The sequence below is a fragment of the Rhinolophus sinicus genome, linkage group LG06, assembly GCF_036562045.2.
Source record: "Rhinolophus sinicus isolate RSC01 linkage group LG06, ASM3656204v1, whole genome shotgun sequence".
Lineage (NCBI taxonomy): Eukaryota > Metazoa > Chordata > Mammalia > Chiroptera > Rhinolophidae > Rhinolophus > Rhinolophus sinicus.
In genome coordinates, this window is record NC_133756.1 from 17,206,999 (window position 1) to 17,231,287 (window position 24,289).

The 24,289-nt window shown below is 36.2% G+C and overlaps 1 protein-coding gene and 1 pseudogene across 9 annotated transcripts in view; both read left to right on the forward strand.

Annotated features, from left to right (window-relative positions):
• The window catches only part of MAST2 (microtubule associated serine/threonine kinase 2), a 181,717-nt gene that overhangs the window by 47,834 nt on the left and 109,594 nt on the right, over positions 1-24,289 (forward strand). Inside the window, exon 1 of one of the 9 annotated variants that reach the window (XM_074334655.1) lies at positions 6,601-6,705. The exons of 7 other annotated variants lie outside the window; for them this stretch is intronic. In XM_074334655.1, coding sequence (XP_074190756.1) covers positions 6,667-6,705 — 39 coding nt within the window. In that variant the 5' untranslated portion in view covers positions 6,601-6,666. Of the gene's footprint in view, positions 1-6,600; positions 6,706-24,289 lie in introns of those variants that run through there. One more of the 9 variants, XM_074334651.1, reaches the window with a different exon arrangement.
• On the forward strand, positions 16,185-20,446 carry LOC141572482 (Y-box-binding protein 1 pseudogene; annotated as a pseudogene).

Genomic DNA, 24,289 nt, shown 5'->3' on the forward strand with positions numbered 1-24,289 from the left:
ATGACACTTCTTTGAGTTAAGCTTGGGATGTTAAAGCCTTAGAACCATTTTGTAAGATTAATATTTTAATAGGTATTTTAATTAAATAAGATTTTACTTAGCAGTGTAGCTATTGGAACTGTTTTGACTGCTCACATAATACTTATTAGATTAAATAATGTTTGAAGGTAATTTACAATTTTCAATTTCTGATTGCTTGTTGCTAGGTGTAGACAAGTACAACTGATTTCTCAATATTGATCATGTATCCTGCAATCTTGCTAAACTCAAATGTTCTAGTGGCTTTTTTGTTGATTATATTAGATTCTTTTATGTAGATGATTATGTTATCTGTGAATAAGGGCAGTTTTTTTTCCTTCCCATTGCATCCTTTAGATACAAATGCCATTTATTTATTTTTTTCTTTGCTTATTGCAGTAGCTAGAAACACCCGTGCAGTGTTGAATAGAAGTGATGAGGACAAGCATTCTTGCCTTGTTCCGTGTTTTAGGGGGAAAGCATTCAATCATTCATTGTTAAGTATGATTTGAATTCTAGGTTTGTTGTAGAAACCCTTTATCAAGTTGAGGAAGTTCCCTTCTTTTCCTAGTTTGCTAAGAGTTTTAACAGGAATAGATGATGTATTTTGTCATACTTTTTATGCATGTATTGAGATGATAGGTTTTTGTTTTTTTTTAAGTCTGGTAATTTGGCAAATTATATTGATTTTATTGCATTGGTGGATTTTTCAGTGTGAAGTCAAACTTGCATACCTGGAGTAAACCCCACTTGGTCACAATGTATTATGTTTTTAATGTATAGTTGGTATTGACTTGCTAAAATTATTTATGCTCACTGAGAATATTGCTCTGTAGGTTTCTTGTAATATCTTTTGTCTGGTTTTGGAGTCAGAAGAATGCTGACTTTATAGAATGTGCTGGAAAGCATTCCCTCTTCTTCAATATTTGGAAAGAGTTTGTGTATAATTTTTGTTTGTTTCTTTAAATGCTTGGTAGAATTCATTAGTGAAGCCATCTGGACCCTGTAGTTTTATTTGTAGGAAAATTTTCAATCTATAAATTCAATCTCTCTAATAGATATAGGGATATTCAGACTTTCTATGTTTCTTGAGGTGTTTTTGATAGTTTATGTCTTTCAAGGAATTATCCATTTTATATAAATTGTGTAATTTTTTGACAAAGTTGTTTATCTGTCATCCTGATCTTGATAATTCTTTTTAATCAGTCTGAACAGTGGTTTGTCAATTTTCTCAAGATCTAGCTTTTGATTTAATTGATTTCTTTTATTATTTCATTTATTTACTTATGTATATATGTATATCTATATATGTGTTTTCTGTTTCATTAATTTCTACTCTCATCTTTACTAACTCTTTTTCTCTGCTTAAATTGGGTTTTATTTACTCTTTCTAGTTTCCTAAGGTGGAAGCTGAGGTCATTGAATTGAGTTCTTTCTTTTCTTAAATAGGTGATCAGGGTAAACATTTCTCTGTAGGTACTACTTAGCTATGTCCTATATGTTTTGACATGTGTGTTTTCACTTTCATTCAGTTTAAATTACTTTCTAATTTTCCTTTTGATTTCTTTGAGTGATGAGTTATTCATAAGTGTATTATTTAGTTTTCAAATATTAGGGGATTTTTTATATCACTTGTGATTAATTTCTAGTTTATTTCCATTGTGGTCAGTTATATATATGTATATGACTTGAATCTCTTTAAGTTTATTGATTCTTCTTTTATGGCACTGAATATGGTCCGTCTTGGTAAATGTTTGATGTGCTCTTGAAAACAATGTGTATTCTGCTGTTGTGTGAGTGCTCCACAAATGTGATTTAGGTCAGGTCGGTTGCTAGTGTTGTTCAGGTTTTTTTTTTAATCCTTACTGACTTTCTGTCTACTTGCTCTACCAGTTGTTAAAGAGGGTTTAGAATCTCAAGAGGAATTTGAGGTAAATGCAGTGCTTTCTCTGTTATGTTTTCTTTTTTCTTTTTTTAATTTTTTTTTTTTTTTAATTGGGGAAGGGAAACAGGACTTTATTGGGGAACAGTGTGTACTTCCAGGCCTTTTTTCCAAGTCAAGTTGTTGTCCTTTCAATCCTAGTTGTGGAGGGTGCCGTTCAGCTTCAAGTTGTCCTTTCAGTCTTAGTTGTGGAGGGCGCAGCTCAGCTCCAGGTCCAGTTGCCGTTGCTAGTTGCAGGGGGCACAGCCCACCATCCCTTGTGGGAGTCGAACTGGTAACTTTGTGGTTGAGAGGAAACGCTCCAAACAACTGAGCCATCCGGGAGCTCAGCGGCAGCTCGGCTCAAGGTGCCATGTTCAATCTTCGTTGCAGGGGGCGCTGCCCACCATCCCTTACGGGAGTCGCGGACTTGAACTGGCAACCTTGTGGTTGAGAGCCCACTGGCCCATGTGGGAATCAAACCGGCAGCCTTCGGAGTTAGGAGCATGGAGCTCTAACTGCCTGAGCCACTGGGCCGGCCTATGTTTTCATTTTTTTAAGTCATTGATTTCCTAGCTTTCTTTTTGCACTAATGTAATCACTTTGGGCAATGTATACAATGAAAATCACTTTAATTTTAAGTCATCTAGCCCTTGAAAATGTTGGAGATATATTAGGAATTAGAATTTAGTGATAATATTTCCAGTTTTTGAAAATTTTGAATTATTTAAGTCAATGTTTGGATTGAAAGGACTTTTTTGTGTGGCATGTCTATTGGAATGTGAGTGTGTGTGTCTTTAATAGACTTAGTTTTATCCTTTAAAAAATAATGGAAAAAATAAAACTTATTCTAAAAGTAGAATACAAAGGGATATAGAAGTGATATTCCGCTTTTGAAAGTTGTTGGGAATTTTTCTGTTGTTTTTTTTTGTGTGTGTTTTTTTTCTTTTAAAGATTTTATGGGGAAAGGGAACAGGACTTTATTGGGGAACCGTGTGCACTTCTAGGACTTTTTTCGAAGTCAAGTTGTTGTCCTTTCAATCTTAGTTGTGGAGGGTGCAGCTCAGCTCCAGATCCAGTTGCCATTGCTAGTTGCAGGGGGGGCGTAGCCCACCATCCCTTGCGGGAGTCCAACCGGCAACCTTGTGGTTGAGAGGATGCGCTCCAACCAACTGAGCCATCTGGGAGCTCAGCAGCAGCTCAGCTCAAGGTGCCGTGTTCAATCTTAGTTGCAGGGGTGGAGCCCACCATCCCTTGCGGGAGTCGAGGAGTCCAACCGGCAACCTTGTGGTTGAGAGGATGCGCTCCAACCAACTGAGCCATCTGGGAGCTCAGCAGCAGCTCAGCTCAAGGTGCCGTGTTCAATCTTAGTTGCAGGGGTGGAGCCCACCATCCCTTGCGGGAGTCGAGGAGTTGAACCGGCAACCTTGTGGTTGAGAGCCCACTAGCCCATGTGGGAATCGAACCGGCAGCCTTCGGAGTTAGGAGCACGGAGCTCCAACCGCCTGAGCCAACAGGCTGGCCCCGATATATGTTGTTTAAATTATTCTTTTCAGCAATCTTATAAAACAGATGATTGTATTCCTGTTTAACTGCAAAGAATAGGATAAAGAATAGGCGATGGAGAAGATGGGATGTGTTCAGGAAACAGTGCATTATTCCTATTGGAAGGCTAAGGTTACAGTATAGTGGTATTGGAGATGAAATCGATTGTTTCTGTGTTACAGGGTGCCTTGAATGCCAAGGAGAGGAATTTTTTTTTCACCTAGTTTTTTAAGATAGGGCTGGTTGAAGACTTACGTTGTGCACACTTTACGAAAGGAAGACTGTCTTGGCCAAGGATTGATAACCATAGATACTAGTTTCAGTAACCAGATGGCAACTCCATTGGAAGGCTTTTTTTGTAGATTTCCCCATGTAATGAATTGAGCCATCTTTGACACTCCTTTAGCACTTTGTCATACTTTTCACGTTGTACCATAATTACTTGTTTTTTTAAAAATAAATTTTATTGGGGAATATTGGGGAACAGTGTGTTTCTCCAGGGCCCATCAGCTCCAAGTAGTTGTCCTTCAATCTAGTTGTGAAGGACACAGCTCAGCTCCAAGTCCAGTCACTGTTTTCAATCTTCAGTTACAAGGGGCGCAGCCCACCATCCCATGTGGGAATTGAACCTGCAATCTTGTTGAGAGCTGGTGCTGAGCCATGCAGCCGCCCCTCGGGAAGTTCAGCGGCAGGCAGCTCATCGTCTTCAATCTAGTTGTGGAGGGGGCAGCTCACTGGCCCATGTGGGAATCAAACCAGCAACCCTGTTGTTCAGAGCTCTTGCTCTAACCAATTGAGCCATCCGGCCGCCCCTCATAATTACTTGTTTGCACTTGGCTTCCCCATTGGATTTGAGCTCTTCTAGAATAGAATTATTAGGTTTTTTTTAAAAGTAAGTTTTATTTTTCAATTACAGTTGACATACAATATAATAGTTTCAGGTGTACAACATAGTGATTAGACATTTATATAATTATGAAGTGATCACCCTGATTAGAATAGAATTATTAGTTTATAGGTAATTAACATTACCCATAAGCCAATTATGGGTAATGTTAATCTTTCCCCTGTGCCCATGTTAGTGCTTGGCATAATAAATGATTCCTGTACTAGTAAATACATGAAGAGTTTGAATTATGAATTCCTGGTCTGAACAGTTTATCAAAATGCACCATTTATATTTCTACAGGGATGAATGGATTAGGGCTCACTCCTGCTTCCTCTCTGTTGACACACACACACACACACACACACACACACACATATATTAATTTAAAAAATGCATATATGTGTTAGTTAATAAAATCTCTCTTGATAGAGAGGTTCTATAGCTTTAAAAGCCTGTCACTTTGCAGACCCTCATATAGTGGATAGCACACCCTATGCAAATCAGCTGTCTGTTCAGGTCTTGTGTTTGTTTTCCCCATAGACATAATCCAGCTGTTAGTTGTTTAAAGCAGCAGATGGAAGGAATCCATGGAGATGTGGATTTATTAGCTCTAACAATGAAAGACCACACTGGTGCTAAGGATTAGAAAATTTTTTTTGGTGAATGAAAGGGAAATGGATCCTGCTTTTTGTGCTATTTTCAGCGATGTGGCTAGCTAGCTAGCTCGCTCTGGTGACTAAGTCAGCTGTAAGAAGACCAGAAAAAGATTTTGTAAATAGACCTTCCTTCAAGCTCCAGATTGTTGGTGCAGCTGCCATAATTATAGGAGGGGCAGCATTTTTTCCTTGTTGGGTGCAGACTGAATCCATCTTATAGTTACTGCTATATTTACTCTTTAGAGAATACATAACAGCCTGAGTCTGGGTGCTTCATGCATACCTTTATTTGTCAAATTAGGAATTTGGATTAATATCTCCTGAAGTCCTCTGGAGAGTGAATAATTTGTTCAGTATGTCCTACAGTTTGAAGAACAACGATTGTGAATTGGTAGATAATGTATTTAACCTTCTTCCTAAAAATATACTGCTGCCTGTGCTAACAATTTTTTTGTGACTTAGAAAAATCACCAACTTGCCTTACTTTCCCCGTGTTTACTAGGGTTCTAGTGAGTACTATAAAATTGGCAAGTTTAAAACATTGTTTATGGAGCATTTAAATAAAATCATATCATGAGAGCTCACTTTTTACTCCTGAGCTCTAAAAGTGTGTGTGTGTTTGTATTTTAAGTTATAAATTAAGAGACTAGAAGTATCTTTAAACTTGGCTGAAGTCCTGCTTTGAAAATAGCAGCCAGTGACCAAATAAATGATTCTGAGATTATTAAAGCCTGGATAAAACTAGACTTTTTCGTGCTATGTCCCTTTTAGAAGTCTGATGGAATGGGCAGCTTTCCCTGTGACAGTAGTATCAGTAATGAATAGATGAATGAATTCGTCCATGCTTAGAACTTAACACACATGTACTAGCCCCCTCCAGGACATAAAAGAGCAGGAGAACCGACCTTAGCAATGATCTAAGCTCCTGAAGCAAGAGGCTTTCGTGACTGTCCAAGAAGTGAAGAACAGCGTTTCTAGAGATACAGAAACAAAAGAGCCTGTGACAGTATCGAAAGAATCTGACATTTGCTTTGTCTATACAAAGGATGAAAGGAATTTTGCCGACTTAGTCAAAACAATAACTGGTTTTATATTAGCCGAAACCTAAAATACAGGCATCAGAATAATATGTTTTTCTTTGCATTTCTGAAGAATTATCTTTTTAAAAACAAGTGGAGTGGTTTTGTTTTTGGAAGGAAAACGTGACATGGATTTTATAAGCTTAGTAGCTGTAGGTGGAGACTCTCTTGTTTTGTTTGCTAAACCTTTTTAATAAGCGGTGAAGTCAGGATATCAAATATTGGAATTTTTTCCTGGAACTTTTCCCTTTTCTTAGTACTTCAGATATTTTCAACCACAAGAGTATGTATGGAAAATAAATATGAAATATTTTCCTCTATTTTGGTGGTGATTCAGATGAGGTCTGTGTACTGCTGTGAAGAAAGACGTGGCTCTGATGGGAGGCAGTGATTGTCTACTCACGCTGGACTGAGAGAGAAAACTGGTTTAGTGGAGCGGTAGTTAGTGGGCACAGCATGGAGAACGGGATTGATTGTTTACCTCTTTACCCAGCAGTAAGCAAGTAGGCACTAGTAGTTGACTGTCTGGGGAGTGGCTTTTTTTGTCTGATACCTATTATGGATGATTCCAGTATTCTACGAAGGAGAGGGTTACAGGTGAGTAACAGAGAGCCTTTTTACTGATTTATTTTCTGAGTGTCTTTTGGAAATGTAGTGAATGGATTGCTTCAATTTTATTTAATTCATTTGAAGCAGGGAAGAATGCCACTAAATACCTCTTTATTCCATCATATATAGTTATAATTAGAGAAATTGTCTAAGACCTTCCTGCTTTGATAGAAAAAAAATGCTGCCTGGATTTACTTTACGTTTTATTAAGTGAATGGAGCAATTAAATCAGACCTTTGAATGATGCAAGCCTAACATTGGACACCAGACATTATTGTTGACAGACTGTTTACAGTAAACATATTCTGTTCCTGACTACCGTGCCTGTCTCTCTACCTTTCCCCTCTTAATTAAGTGGCATATATGTGTAATATATGTTTGACTCTACACATAGTTTTAAGAACTTTTCTAAATTATCACTTTGCATACATATATAAAATATAGCCATATATAATAGCCTTATATCTGACACCTGTTTTGGAAGCCTTCTCCTCCTTAAGTCTTAAGTAATTTGGCACATAACGAGGTAAGTAAGATATAATAATGAAGAGAAAATAGACGGGTAGACAACGTTAAACTGAGTTTTAATGAATGCCCTTAGCATTAAAAGATTACATACCACAATTCTTTTAAATTAGATAATTTTGTCAAGTTTTGTAAAATAGATCATCCTATCTTAGTCTTACTAATAAAGAATAAGCAAGCTCTTTTGAATCCATCATTGAATGTTTTTTAAGGGTTGACATATTGAAGCTTTCCGTATAAAACAATCAATTCACCTGTGACGTTCTCATCATGAAATATAGCTATTTCTTTGCTTTTATTTTGTTTGACATTTGTAAAGCACTTTTTTTTTGTACAAAGCACCTATGGTCTTTTTAATTATCATGAATTAACATTGTTTTGGTCTCTTTAGAATGCTTGGAAAGAAAATGTATAGGATTGGTAAAATTTAAACAAATTATGATACTTGTAGGTATTATCAGTATTTGTATTTTTTATTAATGGCATTGTAAACATTCAGAGAGCATTGGGAGCATCCGCTGAATTTTCAGCAGTTGTCCAGTATGACCAGGCTTTAAAAGTTAGTGCCTATTTTAATTTCTCATTTTAGTATAGTTGGTTTGGTGAGATGTCATTTGATTCTTGGGGATATTTTGAGCAGTATCTATAAAGTACTTAGAAGATCTTATAAATAGTGATGTATGTTCAAGTAGTGTTAAAAAATGGCTGGCTTTGTAAGCACGTTTAATGCATTGCCTATTTGTATCTTTATTTCTCTTTAGATGCCAGGATTCAGAAAGGGAATCCTATTTGTTGAATGGGAAATATTTTCAATTATTGTGCCTGTTTTGTGTTAATTAAATCAATTATTTTCTCTCTAGTGACTGAGTCAGTCTCCAGTATCTGCTACCCTGTTTACTGATGCCCTTCTTCTGAGTCTTTGTTTCTATCTAGCAGGAGTTCCAAACGGCCAGATTACATAGCACTGGAGGGTGTTTTCCCACAGCCTCCTTTTTTTTTTTCTTTATTAGTTTAAAGTTTATTCTTCAGAAGACTGCATTGGAACATTCTGAAATAGAAGTAGTGCTTGAAAAGCAGTTTAGATTATTTGTGTAAACAGGTAACTTATAATGTAAAACTTTAAAAGTTAGTTTTAGATTTATGTACAGAAACACACAAAAGCTAGAGTGTACCCAGTGGGACAGGTAATTTACTGAATAACCTCAGATTAGAAAATGAAAATCCAAATCATGTTTGGGCCCCACTACCTGCTTTTTTGGTGAATGAGTTAGATTTCCTCATAGTTTTCCAGAAAATCAGCCAAGATACAACCTACTTGGATCCTCTAACTTTCTTTGCCAGCTTTTCTAGGAGGTGGCAGTGTAGTAAATAATGCATTTATTGTGTGCCTATTTTGTGTTCTACATTGCTGGGCTATAGATTATCTCAGTCATCATGACATTGATGACAAGTAGGTATTGTCTGCATTTTCAAGTGCAGCTAATTTTAAAGAAGGAACAGAAGATTGGTTCAGATTATAGTTATGCCACATTCTAGCCATATAACCATGGTCAAATTTTGAAAAACTCTCAATGCCTTCCTTTATTCCACTCTCATGTTGAGAATAGTCTATAGAGGCAAGGGCTGCAGCAGGAAGACCAGTTATGAGACTGTTGTAAAAAAGACAAGAAGGTCTAATAGATGGAGGTGGGTGATAGTAGTGGAGGTGGTGGGGGATTTTCTGATTGGTCATTTTTTTCAGATATGTGAAGCTTGGTAATTTCCTCAGGGACAAACAACTTGTAAGTGGCTGGGCTAGGTGTATAGGTTAAGATACTCGGATCTGAAAGTAACAGAAAACTCGACTGCAGGTGGTTTGAATGTTAAAGAAATGTATTGACTCATGAATACTGAAATCCAGACGTTGGATAGATTGCAGAGTTGGGTAATATAGTCTTTTGCTCAGCTTCTCTGCTCTGTATATTGGCCTAATTCTCAAGCTTGCTTTCAACTTGTTAGAAAAAAAGCTGCAGTGGTTTCAGCCCGTATAGTCACACACTACAGTATCCTTAGGCCCTTTTAGACATTTAGGAGATTATGTGTGAGCATCTTTCCTTTAAATTGGAGAAAACTCCATCCTGTGTGGGAGCTGACATTGTTTTGCATGAAGAGCAGTTCAGGTTTGGGTCTTCCTTATGGTAAAAATTGGCTCTTGGAGCATCTCCAGTGAGAGATATTTGCGGTTGAAGTTCCTTATGAATGGAACCAGGCACTTTTTTATATTTGCCCTATTTCCCAATCAACTTTATGGGAGATAATTTTATTTTAACTTTGAAAGGTCAACTGACTAGCCACCATAAACAAATTTTTATCATCAGCTCTCTTAGTGCCATCATTTCCATGTTAAGTAAGTATTTGCCCAAAAGGCAGGCACAGTAATTGGTTTTCATTGTATAGAGAGCTCAGTTTCCCAGGTTCTGAGTTGAGAATATTTGTTGTGCTGATAAAATTATTGCCCTCAGGAGAAAACTGCAATGGTTTCTTCCCCCCTTTACTGCCTTTGATGTTAAAAAATGAGAGTACTTGAAGTGCCATCATTCAGAGGTACTTAATTATTTTGGAGAATATGTTGACCACATAATGCTTACTGGGAAGCATTATTGTTGACAAAAATTTCTTGGATTTCTTTTAATTTTGAAAATTATGAGTATCGTAATAAATTATCATCGTGCAAAGTTTAATTCAGTTTAGATTTTAGTCCTTAAAAACAAAATCTGTAAGAACCAGCCCTAAATTCCAAACATTCAAATTTTTTTTTTTTAAGAAAACTGTTTTTTTGTGTGTTTTTTTTACATTTTATTGGGGAAGGGAACAGGACTTTATTGGGGGAACAGTGTGTACTTCCAGGCCTTTTTCTCCAAGTCAAGTTGTTGTCCTTTCAATCTTAGTTGTGGAGGGTGCCGTTCAGCTTCAAGTTGTTGTCCTTTCAGTCTTAGTTGTGTCGGGCGCAGCTCAGCTCCAGGTCCAGTTGCTGTTTTCTAGTTGCAGGGGTCCCTTGTGGGAGTTGAACCGGCAACCTTGTGGTTGAGAGGACACACTCCAACCAACTGAGCCATCCGGGAGGTCAACGGCAGCTCAGCTCAAGGTGCCATGTTCAATCTTAGTTGCAGGGGGCGCTGCCCACCATCCCTTGCGGAACTCGAGGAATTGAACCGGCAGCCTTGTGGTTGAGAGCCCACTGGCCCATGTGGGAATCAAACCGGCAGCCTTCGGAGTTAGGAGCACGGAGCTCTAACCGCCTGAGCCACCGGACCGGCCCTAAACATTCAATTTTTTCTTGAAAGTTATTTTGTTTTTAAAAAGTTGATGACATACGGATAAAATTGTAACCTAATGATTTCTTTCTGATGTTCTAAATTTCATTATTCTTTTTTGTGGGAAGTTTGATAAAAGTAAAGAAAATTACAATTTGTACTCATCTGTCCTCATTACCACTAAATATTCTTATCACATTAGTAAATTAGATAGCTTTGAAAATTGAATGATTTATCTTATCTGTATCCCTTCTCTTTCTCTCTGCTCCATATATTCCTATTCTATGTTGCAGCCACACCAGACTTTTGCTTTTTTTTTGGCTTATTTTGTTCCATATTCATTTGTGTTCTCTGGCATTTCCCATTCCTGAGTGTCGTTTTCCCCCTTCTCTACTTATCAGCCTCCTAGTCATCATCTCCATGGAGCACTTGATTTTCAAATTCTTACTGCCATCATGGATAACTACAATATCTTTGCAGACAACTAGGATAATCAGGCAGCCTCAGAGCCTTAGATTTCCTCTACTTCTGGACTTCGTTTTAGCAGCATGTTTTCCCTAAGCAGCGTCATTTTACATGGAGTTGTTTTACTTAGAAATCTTACAATAATCTAAAATTACATCCCCATATCATCTCTGAATTAAATTTCTGTATTGTCCTGTGTAAATCAGGATCAGAAGTTGGAGGTCTGTGAATTTACTTCCTGTAGATGTTTTATTTGGTCATCTTTGGATAGCTAAAGAAAAATTGACCAATATAGTCCCCACCAATCCTTTGTTTTATACTTTGCTGCTTCATACGTGTCCTGTATTACATCATTTCTAAGGCTCACTTCATTTTACTTTTTAACAGCCCTGAAATTGTGTTATTTTTGTTTTGCTTTAAAAAAAAATCTTACTGATACCTAAAATAATGGCATCTCTTACAATTAATAGTTTTTCAGGTTTGATGAAATACATCTTATTTCCTTACTACCCCAGTAAGTAAAATATGAATTTGTAACATGTATGTCTCAATCTGAAGACTCTACTTTTTTTAGCTCTCTATCCTCTTTTCTTTTTCTAATGTCTTGAAGATCTCTGTTCCCTTGTTTCTTTGCTTTTCTTCTAATAAGCTTGTACCTGTTTGGTGTGCTTCGTTTCTGTATCATTTGAGATTATGATATTTTTCCTTGATTAGTTTATTTGAGGTGTGTAATATTTATGAATTTTCTATTGCATAACCACTCTTGAATTTGGGGGATAAATCCAATTCAAGCATGATGTATATTCAGTTTTTTAAAATGGTCGTGGATTTTATCTAAACTTCCTATTTCATCTTGAGGTAGTTTTGTAAGGTATATATTTATAGGAGTTTGTCCATTTTGTCTGTTTGTTGTTTATTGAGAAAAAATGTTTTATATTATTTGTTTGCTCTTTTAAAAAATCTTTGCTGAATCTGTTCTTACATCCTTCTTTGTATTTCTGATATTAGGTGTTTGTACTTTTCTTTCATGATGAATATCGCAGAAATTTATCTGTTGTGTTAGTTTTTCTAATGACAACTATCTCTTTCCATGTCATTTTGCTTTTGACGTATTTGTTGCAGATAGCATGCCGTGTGTCTGTTGTTTTTTGTTGTTTTTTCCTGTCTTTACTGGTAAATTTGTCTATTTACATTTACTATGACTACTGATGCATTTGAACTTGTTTCTGCATTCTGTGTCCTACATTTCTAGGCCATATTGCTTCTTTTTTTCCTTACTGCCATTTAAAAATACTGGTAGAGCTTTTTTGATTTGATTTTTTACTCAATTTTTTTAAACTGTACTGGTAAGTTAGAACAAATTCAAATTTTAACCTCCTTCTGAACAACACAAGGGCTCCTTCCCTCTCATCACCCACTTCAAACTTACGTACTATTTTTGTCCAGTATTTTAATTATTTCCTTTAAAAAAAAATTCTACAAATTAGATATTCCTGTAATTGTTATTTTATATAGTCAGTGCTTGTTGAGGTTTACATAAGTTTACCAGTTTTCTTGCTCAGTATTTTCTTTTTGGATCTTAGACTTTCTTCCAGGGATCATTTTTCTTCTCCCTGAAGTATATCGTTTAGACATTCTTTTAGTATAGTATAGGTATGTTGGTAGTAAATGCTTATATTTATTTAAATGTCTTTATTTTGCCTTTGACTTTGAAAGATAGGTTGTATAGGTACACAATTTTAGTTGGTATTCATTTCTCTCACACTTTATACATATTATTCAGCTATCTTTTGTTTTCCATCATTGTTATTGAGAAAAATACTGCCACTCTAATTCCGTTGAAGATTATGGATATTATTCTCTGGCTCTTAAGATTTTTTTGTCTTTGGTGTTTTTCAATATTACTATCGTTTACCTGGGCTGGACTTTTAAAAAAATTAATCCTTTTTGGGGTACATTGTGCTTCCTAGATATGTCTATTCACTTGTAATATCAATTTTGGAAATTTTTTAGCCATTATCACTTCAAGAATTATATGTTGAACACAAGAGCTAGACACAAAGAGTATATATTGTATAGTCCATTTAAAGAAAATACCCAAACAGCAAAACTGATCTGTAAAGTTCGAAATCAAAGTGATCATTTTCCTGGGGGATGTAGGTAGTGACTAGAAGATGGGACATGAGGATGCTCTGGGTTGATAGTAATATTTACTTTTTAAAAAATCTGGCTGTTGGTGCACTGGTGCATTCAGTTTTTGAAAATTAGAGTTGTATGCGTATGTGTACTTTTCTGTATTTATATTTCAGTAAGTATTTGAACATATTTATTGTCTTCTTTCACTCAGTGGGACACTGAAGTACAGGATGGTATTGTCATGAGCAGTGGATTCTGAGTGGGCCCTAGAATGTTGTTCTCCATTCCTCCCCTCACTCCAAGCAGTGTTACTTATTTTACTTACCCTATATGGGTTTAATTACAAGTTCTGTAAAGAAATATCCAGTTTTTCAGTGGTGGAGAATGCCTTCCCCCCGCCCCCCCCCCCATTTGATTTTAAATGTTAGTTGAGAAGTTGTCTCCAAAACCCAGTTCTCATTTACTTCCAGTGGAGTGGAAGGTTGAGTTATATTTCTTGGAGCTTGTTAATTTCCTTTTCTGGGGAGAGTATTGCCAGTGCAGTGGAAGAGGAACAAATAGGAGCAAGAATTCAAGTAGAAAGTGTGAGGGAGCCTCAGGGATAGAGCTGCCTCAGGCAGAGACAGCTTTGACCCACCGTCATCTCCATGCTGGTGGCTATTGATATAAAGGGCAAACACCAGCCTTGTGACTCTTGGCTTGCATATTTACTTGTGGGGGTAGTGGTCACTGCCTTTGGACACTTAGCCTTTGTCTTTACTTGGGAAATATTTTATGGATTTAGTCATTGTGAATAATGAGTAATGCATATAGACAGTGGTTCCCCATGTGAACAGCACCATCTCGTTTTGTATGTAATACCTTTAGAAGTTTGCTTTGTGGGCAAGTAAAAGGGAGTGTGTAGTTATTTCTCTAGAATTTAGTGTGTACAACTTCTTTGTAACTTTAGAATATTGTTCAAGATCTTTTATTTTGTTCAATGTAGTCAGACATTAAGCTCTCTGGGAAATATTATCTTTGGTAGGCAATATCAAAGTTTGTCAGTTTGAGGGCTACAGAATGGTAATAATAAAATTTTAGAGATTCGAAGCAATATATCCTTGAGTTTTGGGGGCAGAGTTAGTTTTCAGAGAATAGCACCTCATGCATTAGCTTTAGAGCCTTGCCGCAGGCAGGTTAGATTAGAAAATGCAACTACCATGTTTCCCAGAAAATAATACCTCGCCGGACAATCAGCTCTAATGCGTCTTTTGGAGCAAAAATTAATATAAGACCCGGTCTTATTTATAAGACCGGGTATAATATAATATAATACCTGGTCTTACATTAATTTTTGCTCCAAAAGACGCATTAGAGCTGATTGTCTGGTTAGGTCTTATTTTCGAGGAAACACGGTACGTACTTTAATCCAAACCATCAATGCTTAAGCTTCTTTTTTTTGGGGGGAGGACAATTTTTTTTAAGACTTTATTTTTTTTGTAAAGCAGCTTTAGATTTGCAACAAAATTGAAAGGAAGGTACAGAGATTTCCCATATGCCTCCCTGCCCCCACACATGCATAGCCTCTCCTTTGGCAACATCACTCACCACAATGTTACATTTTTTACCAAGGATGACCATACATTGCTGCATCATAATCACCCAAATAGTCCATAATTTACCTTACTTCACTCTGGGTGTTATATATTCTGTGGGTTTGGAAAAATGTGCAATCACATGTGTCCATTATTTATAATACCATACAAAGTATTTTTACTGCCCTAAAAATCCTCTGTGTTCTGCCTATTCTATTCATCTCCACCTGACCCTGCCAATCACTGATCTTTACTGTGTCTATAGTTTTGCCTTTCCCAGAAGGTCATATAGTTGGAATCATATGGTATGTAGCCTTTTCAGGTTGGCTTCTTTCACTTAGTAATATGCATTTAATTTTCCTCCATGCCGTTTCATGGCTTGATAGCTCATTTCTTTTTAGTGCTGAATAATAAATACTCCATTATCTGGATGTACCACAGTTTATTTATCCATTCACCTACTGAAGGACATCTTCGTTGCATCCAAGTTTTGGCAATTATGAATAAAGCTGCTATGAATATCTGTGTACAGATTTTTGTATGGACATAAGTTTTCAGTTTCTTTGAGTAAATACCCAGGAGCATAATTGCTGGATCATATGGTAGGTGTATATTTATTTTTGTAAGAAACTGCCAGATTGTCTTCCCAAGTGGTTGTACCCTTTTTCATTCCCACCAGCAATGTATGAGAGTTCTTGTTTGCTCTATACCCTCCCAGCATATGGTGGTGTTGGTGCTCTAGATTTTGGTCATTCTTACAGGTTTGCAGTGGTATGTCATTATTATTTTAATTTGCATTTCCCTGATGAGCTATGATATGAAGCATCTTTTTATATGAAAACCTTAAGCTTAAATATTTTCTTATTCTAATCTTGGGATAACTTCTTTGAGATAGGTAAAGTAGGTATTTTTATTTCAGGTATGCAGATAAGAAAAATAAGATTTTGAAAGATTTAATGACTGACCAAGATTTTATGAGCAAAGTAAGTGGTAGAACTGTGCTTAAGTATTTTTCTGACTCTGAGCCCTGAGTTCTTTATACTATGTAGAAATATCCTTTTGGGTCAACTGTAATTGAAAAATAAATTTAAAAAAAAAAGAAATAGCCTGTTAGTATAATCAAACTGTCTTTGCTGTTCTTCAAATTCATATGAAAAGAACACATCTGTCATTTATGTCACAACTTATAGAAAAAAATACTTTTATATACATTATTTTATTTGACCTTCACAAGCACTATATCTAAGCCTTAGAGGTAGGTAAAATCCCAGGCCACACAAAATATATATTATTGAGCCATAACATGAATCTAGTTTTCTGAACTTCAAATTTTGTGCTCTTTCCCATGTTTCTTAGTATTGTATGATGTAAGTACTCTAGCATTGGAATATATTTTCAGGGTGATAACATATGAATTCAATGGAACAAGCAAATAGAACAAGAGTGAAATACATTAGCGTTTCATAAGAGCGCAATGGCTGCATATACACTGATTTCCCCCTTGGTTTCCGACCTTAAGATAGACTCACACTCAAGTGTGAATAAATGGAGCTAAAACATAATGCCCAGAGCAGTAGTAACGGTACATTTGCTACACAGGAAAGGGAGGTTTCTGTGCATTCCAGCAGATTTATTTGTTGCCAGAGCTGAGGAGATAATGGTCCTTTTAAGGCCAGTTAGTAAGTGGTATTAAAGTAGATTTCTTTGATAGGTAATGCTTTTCTCTCCTGAAAGCATCCCCCCCCCCCCAAAGATCACTGGAATAGCTACCAGCCAGAATACTGTTAGTCAATAAGTGATAACAGTATGTCCTTTCTTCCCTTAAAGCCTCTTTTGCTGACCTAATTGCAGTTGACAGTTTTCATCAATGTAACTCCAAATGAGCAGAACCCTATTGTGAGCCTTATAATGATGATAATAGTAAGTACTATAATACTTACTTATTTGATTGAGTCATTGATTTATTCATCAAATACTCATTTGATACCTACTAGACCAGGTATTGTGCTGGGTGCTAGGAATATCATTGTGAGCAAGACTGATCTCTTCTCCAGAGCTAACAGTCCATCTCAGAAAATAGACAGTTAAGCAACTAATTACAGTAAAGGGTTGGGATTATATAGAGGGAGCCTGGTGAAACTATGTGTAGGGAAATCTTCCCAGAGGAAATGAAGCTTAAGTTAAGGTCCAAGACTGTATAAAAAGAGATAAGGAAAAGTATTCCAGGCAGAGAGAACAACAGGTGTGAAGACTGTAGGTGAGTGAGAATACAGCATGTCCAAGAGATTAAAACTCCAACAAGACTGGAGAATTGTGCAGATGATCCTGAAGAGGTAGGCAGTATCAGCCAGATACTGTAAGCTACAGAAAGGATTTTACACTTTATTCATTGAGGAGTTTTAAGAAGAGAAATGACCCAATCAGTTCTGCATTTTATAAAGACCTTTTTGATGGCAGTATTTGTTTTATTAAATTCATATACTGTCACCTACAAAGCAGATATTAATTACATATTTATATTGATATCACGTTAAGAATTAAGAAGAACAAAACTAAATTAAAGGGAGACCAATTAGGAGGATGTTATAGATTGACGTTGGCTTTGACTAGAGGACATGGCAGTGGAGATAAAGTGAAATTGACAGACTAAAGATAAATATTTTGCAGGTAGAATTGGCAGGGCTTGATGAATAATTGGATGTGAAAGTGATGAAGAAAGTGAAGAATAAAAAATAACTGGATTTGGTGGTACCATCACTGAAATAGAAAACAAAGGAGGAGCATGACTGAGTAGGGAGACAAGTTGAGTTTGTGGACATATTAAGGACAAGGTAGTTGTATATACAACTGTAGAGCTCGGGAAAGAGATCTGGGATGGAGATAGAAATTTGAGAGTCATTTGTAAAAAATATGTAGAGAGTTTCTAGATAGAGCTTTAAGAACAATCAACTTTTAAGTGTAAGGTGATGAAGGAAGAGCTTGTAAAGGTGTTTGGGTAGTGTTTTTAGAGATAAGAGGAAAAAGAGGAGAATGGTTTCATGAAAAGAAAGTCTTTCAAGACAGAAGAATGAATGATACTGTCAGATGCTACTGAGCAGTCAAGAAAAAAATAGAGAAAGAAAAACAAAGATAAAAAAGAAATGATGGACTGAAAATGCAATGGAGGTTCTTTTACACAGAAAACATTGATAACCTGGCAAGAATGGTTTAAATGGGGTGGTAAGATCTGGGTATATTTGCAGAGTGTTGAAGAATGAATACGAAGTGAGAATTTGGAGACACAACACATTAAAGAATTGTGGCTGTGAAGGGGAAAAGAATTGATAAGGCAGTGGTTGCAGAGGGATGTGTAGTAATTAAGTGAAATTTTTTTCTGCTACCTCAAGGTAGGATAGACTTGAGTGTGTTCAAAATGCTAATTGGAAGCTAATGGAAGATTGTGAAGAATATGGAGAGTCAAAAGATAACTAGTAGATCAGAGAAGGCTGAGTGGGATGGGCTTCACCTGATCTTGTAATGTATGGTCAGATATTAACATCCTAGTTTCTAAGAGAAAGTGATGAATCAGAGATTTTATAGTTATTTGCCGAAATGAGATTGCTCTTACCTTAGCCAAACTTTGTGATTGTGCAGCTTTCCTCCTCAATCTGCTATGAATATTCCCTGGGAAAGGGTGGACTGGAAAATCATTGTTACTTGGACTACCTCTGATTGGAGACTACATCTTGTTCTACTTTGCCTTAGACCTGTCTTTATAAAGGTACTAGAGAACCTGCACAGAATGTTCTGATCTGGAGCCCTGGGCACCCATCTTTTAAATGCAGGCTTTTGTGTAGGTGCAAGGAGTGGGTAAGGAAAGCTAAATGGATGGACTTCCATGGATGCATCTCTCTGCCTATAAAGGGATTCAGAGAGGGACACATATGCACTTTATAGACTTCTTAATTATTGCCCCAAAATATAATCACCACATTACCCATTTAAACTATTCAAAATCCAGAACTATCATGTAGATCAAAGAACGATATTCCCAGTTTTGTATAGATTGTTTCAGAAAATAAAAGAGGGTACACATTCTGCTAGCACATTTTATGAGGATAGTATGACTATGATGCCAGAACTAATAAGGGCAACTTGAGAAGAGAAAGTACATAGGCCAATCTTACTTTTTAACATAGAAGTAAAAATCCTAAATAAAAGCCCCCAAGACCTACATGATTTTATCAGTGAAAACTATATAATATTTAAGGTAGAAATAATCCCAATCTTATGCAAACTCTTCAGAAAAGAGAAGTGTATAATCTTTTTGATAAAAACTATAAAACATTGCTTAGAGTAATTAAAGTAGAGCTAAGGAAGTGGAGCGATACTTTGTTCATAGATTAGAAAACTAAATATTAAGATATCATTTCTTTCCAAATTGGTCTGTAATCCTAGCAGGCTTTTTTGGTAGAAATTAGTGATGTGATTCTAAAATTTATATGGAATATCTAAAACAACCTTGAAAAAGAAGAAAGTTAAAAGACTACATTATCTGACTTCAGTTCTTAATATAAAGCTACAGAATTAACAAAGCAGGGTGCTGAGTTCGATCGTTAGCCTAGAGCGGATCCCAGAGAGCCCTGGGCAGCCCCACCACAGCCGTGGTCCTAGTTATCACACCTGGGGAGGAGCTGCAGCCGGCCCCAGTCACCATCATGGAAACCATGAGCAGCGAGGCCGAGACCCAGTAGCGGTCCGCCGCCCTCATTGCTGCTGACGCAGGGAGCGGCGCACCGGAAGGCCTTACATCTGTGGCGACTGCCAGCGGGGACTAGAAGATCAATCGCAACAAAGGTTTTTGGGAACAGTAAAATGGTTCAATGTAAGAAACTGATACGGTTTCATCAACAGGAATGACATCAAGGAAGATGTATTTGTACACCAGACTGCCATAAAGAATAACCCCAGGAAGTACCTTTGCAGTGTAGGAGATGCAGAGACTGCAGTTTGATGTTCTTGAAGGAGAAAAAGGTGCAGAGGCAGCAAATATTGCAGGCCCTGATGGAGTTCCAGTGCAAGGAAGTAAACATGCAGCAGACTAACCATCATAGATGCTATCCACGTTTCAGGGGCCTCAGCGCAATTACCAGCAGAAATACCAGAACAGTGAGAGTGGGGAAAAGAATCAGGGATCGGAGAGTGCTCCTGAAGGCCAGGCCCAACAGCCCCGGCCCTACTGCAGGAGACGGTTCCCACCTTACTACATGCGGAGACCCTATGGGCTTCGACCACAGTATTCCAACCCTCCAGGGCAGGGAGAAGTGATGGAGGGTGCTGACAACCAGGGTGCAGGAGAACATGGTAGACCAGTGAGACAGAATATGTATCGAGGCTATAGACCACGATTCTGCAGGGCCCTCCTCGCCAATGACAGCCTAGAAAGGACGGCAATGAAGAAGAGAAGGAAGATCAAGGAGATGAGACTCAAGGTCAGCAGCCACATCAAGTCGGTACCGAAACTTCATTTACCGACCGAGACGCTCAGAAAACCCTAAACTACAAGATGGCAAAGAGACAAAAGCAGCCGATCCACTAGCTGAGAATTCATCCGCTCCCGACGCTGAGCAGTGCGGGGCAGAGTAATTCCCGGCTTACCATCTCTACCATCATCTGATTTAGTCATCCAACAAAAAGTAATGAATATGAAATTCCAGCAATAAGAAATGAACAAAAGATTGGAGCTAAAGACCTTAAGTGCTTGCTTTTTGCCCATTGACCAGATAACTAGAACTATGTGCATTATCTATGCAGCATGGGTTTTTGTTTGTTTGTTTGTTTTTTACCTAAAGACGTCTCTTTTTGGTAATGACAGACGTGCTTCTTAATTTAAAAAAATCTGTTTTTTCTCAATACTTCTTTAAAGGTTTTTAAATTGTTTCATATTTGGTCAAGCTGAGATTTTTAAGAACTTCGTTTTTAATTTGTAATAAAAGTTTACAACTTGATTTTTTTTAAAAAGTCAACAAACTGCAAGCATCTGTTATTAAAGGTCTTTAATATAATAATAATAATAATGATAATGATAATAATAAAAGAAAGCATTGTGCTGGTATAGGATGGAAAAATAGATCAATAGAGTACAGTAGAGAGCCCAGAAACAGCCCATTATATTGTAATTTGATTTTTAACGAAAGTGCCAAAGCATTCTGCTGAGGAAAAGATAGTGTTTTAAATAAATGGTGCTTGAGTAAGCGGATATCTATATTGAAAAAAATGAACCATAACTCCATTTCACGTATGACCTCAAAATTAATTCAAATGGATCATAGACCTAAACATAAAGGCTAAAACAGTAAGGCTTCTAGAAATAAAATATAGGAAAATATTTTTGTGCCTTTGTCATGGGCGAAGTTGTCTTAGATAAAGATATGGAAATCATTAACCATTAAAAAATACTAACAAATGGACCATCAAAATTGAAAACTTTTGCTCACCACTTATAATTTCAGTTGCAAACCACAGCCTGGGAAAAAATATTCATCAAACGTATCTGTCAAAAGATGTGTGTCTAGAATATATGACAAGCTCTCACAACTCAAGAATGAAAATATAAATAGCCCAGTTATAAAAGGGGCAAAATCTTTTAAGATGTTTCATAAAAGAATATGTACTGATGGCTAGTAAGCGCATGAAAAGATGGTCAACACCATCAGTCATCAGGATAATACAAATTAGAACCACAATGAAATACCACTACATACTCACTAGAATGGCTAAAATTTAAAATACTAATGTCATATGTTGACATGAATGTAGAGCAAGTGGAATTCTTAGCATGGATTTAGAGTAATCCTTAATATTATTAGTGAGTGTAACAATATCTGAAATGTGGAACAGTTGAAACTCATACATTGTTAATGGGAGTGTACCATGGTATAATCACTTTAGAAAAAGATCTGGTAGTTTCTTATAAAACTAAAAATATAGACATCCCATAACCCAGCAGTTCCGCTCTTAGGTATTCACCTAAGACAAATGAAACATAGGTCTATTAAAAGATTTGTACAGGAATGTTAATTAATAGCTAAAAACTGGAAAAACCCAAATGTTCATTAGTAGGAAAAAAGATAAACTTTATCTTTACATTGTTGTATATTCAAATGATTGGGTACTGCTTCCATTATATGCAACAATACAGATGAATTTCTAAAACATTACGCTGAGTGAAAGGAGCCTTGTATAAAAAGATTCATACTTGTATAGTTCCATTCATACAAAGTTCTGGAACAGGCGCAACGAATCTATGGTGAAAAAATGAGAATATTATTTGCTTGGGGTGAGGGAATAGTGGTTTGTTAGGGATTTACCAAGAAAGGGCACAATGGAACTTTCTGGATTGATGGACATGTTCTATATTTTAATAGGGATTTGGATTACCTGTGTTTACCCATTTACCAAACTTGGTTAAGAACACCTAACTATACAAATATAGTTGTATTTGTAAATTTACCAAAAAAATAAAAATTGTAAACAAATACTGAATTCTGATTAATGATACACATCCTGAATTGTGTATTAATGTCTGCAGTCTATTTTGTCATGCATTTAAAAACATGGATGGATAGATAGCTAAATATGTGGTAAAGCAAATATTGTAAAATGTTCACAGCTGTACAATCTAGGTTGTGGGTATATGGATATTTGCTGTACAAGTCTTTAAACTTTTCTGTGTTTCAAAATTTTCGTGATATATTGGAAGGAAAATGGTGTTACTGGTGTAACGAAATATAATTCTTGGTAAATGTGATTTTAAGATATACACTATAATGGCAACAAGAAAATATAAGCTGTCTAGAAATAAAGCTAACAAATGATTTGTATAATATTTATATGAAAACAACAACAAACTTTAGTATAAAACATGTAAGGAACACCTAAATAAATGGAGAGATGTATCATGTTCCATGTATAGCAGTTGTCTGTATTATAACTTGTCAATTATCCCCATTTCAACTCTACATTGAGTGCGGTGTCGAGCCAAGTTTTTATCTATAAGTTGATCCTAAAGACCAAAGCCCCAACAATAGTTCTCATAATTTTGAAGAATAATAACAATGTGGGTGAACTTGCCTTAAAATATCAGGATTTATTGTCAAGCTATATTAGTTAAACAGTGTGGCAGAGGCACAGGGACTGACAGTGCAGTGGAACAGAACAGAGTCAAGAAAGACAACCCTGCATATATGGAAACTTAATATATAACAGATTTTGCATATCATTACATGGTCAGGGATAATTGATCATCCATAGAGAAAAACTATAACGGGGTTCCTATCTCCTTCCATATACAGAAATAAGTTCCAGATACATTAACAAACTTAGTGTGAAAAGTAAACCTAAAAGTCTTTTAGTAGAAAATATAAGCAAATATGTTCGTGTTTTTGTATGTCAGGGATGTATTTCATATATATATATATATATATATATATATATATATATATATATATATATATATAAAAGATCATAATATAAAGGAAAGATTGATAAATTTGACTATATAAAACTTAAGTCCTTTTGTAATTCCATTTAAAAAAGTAAAAAGATAAGACTGAGAGAAGATTTTCAATGAATATAGATGACAAATAATTACTATCTAGAATATATCAGATAAACACCTATAACTCAATAAGTAAAAAGACAGATACTGTAATAGAAAAATGGGCTGGGGCATAAATAAGCAATTCACAGTTGAGGAAACTCTAATATCAAGTAATCATGAAATATTGCTTAACTTCTTTAGTAATTATGGGAGAAACCAATTAAAACCGTACTGTGATACGATCAGAGACATTAGATTGGCAAAAATTAAAAAGTCTAAAAATACAAAATACTGGAGAATATATGAAAATGTTTATTCAGCAAATATTTTTTGAGCATTTACTGCATGCCAGTCACTGTTCTAAGTTGTTGAGATGCATTAGTAAATAAAGCAAACTAAGAGTCCCACCCTAATGGAGCTTAGATTCTCGTGCGGGGGAGACATAAAATAATAAACATAATAAAAAATAAAATTAAATATTATGTTAGAAGTGATAAGAGTATTGGTAATAAAGGAAAAAATGAAGATCAGAGTAAGAAGGTGATGGGATGGAAAGTAAGTTAGTGTATTAAATAGGGCTCTCAGGGTAGTAGGCTTCATTAAGAACTCACGTGAAAATTGAGCCAAGAGTTTTGAAGGCTGGTAAGGAGTTAGCCAAGGTAGTATTTGGGGAAGAGGAACATTATAGGCAGAGTACACAGATTAGGATAAGGCCTTAAGGCAGAAGAATGAATATATTTTGTGAAACAGTTGAGTCCAGTGTGGCTACATCAAAGTGTGCAAGACAGAGAGGAGGTCAGAGAGATACTGGGGAAGGGTGGTGGGTCACCACCCTTCTAAGTCTTTACGTGGATTTTTACTTTCAGGTGAAATGAGGAGCCATTTGAGGGTTTTGATCACGAGTGTTGTGATCTAACTGACCTTTAAAAGGGTCTCTCTGTTATGTTGATAATAGACTACAGAGGAGGATAGAAGCAGGAATGGTATACCAGTTAAGA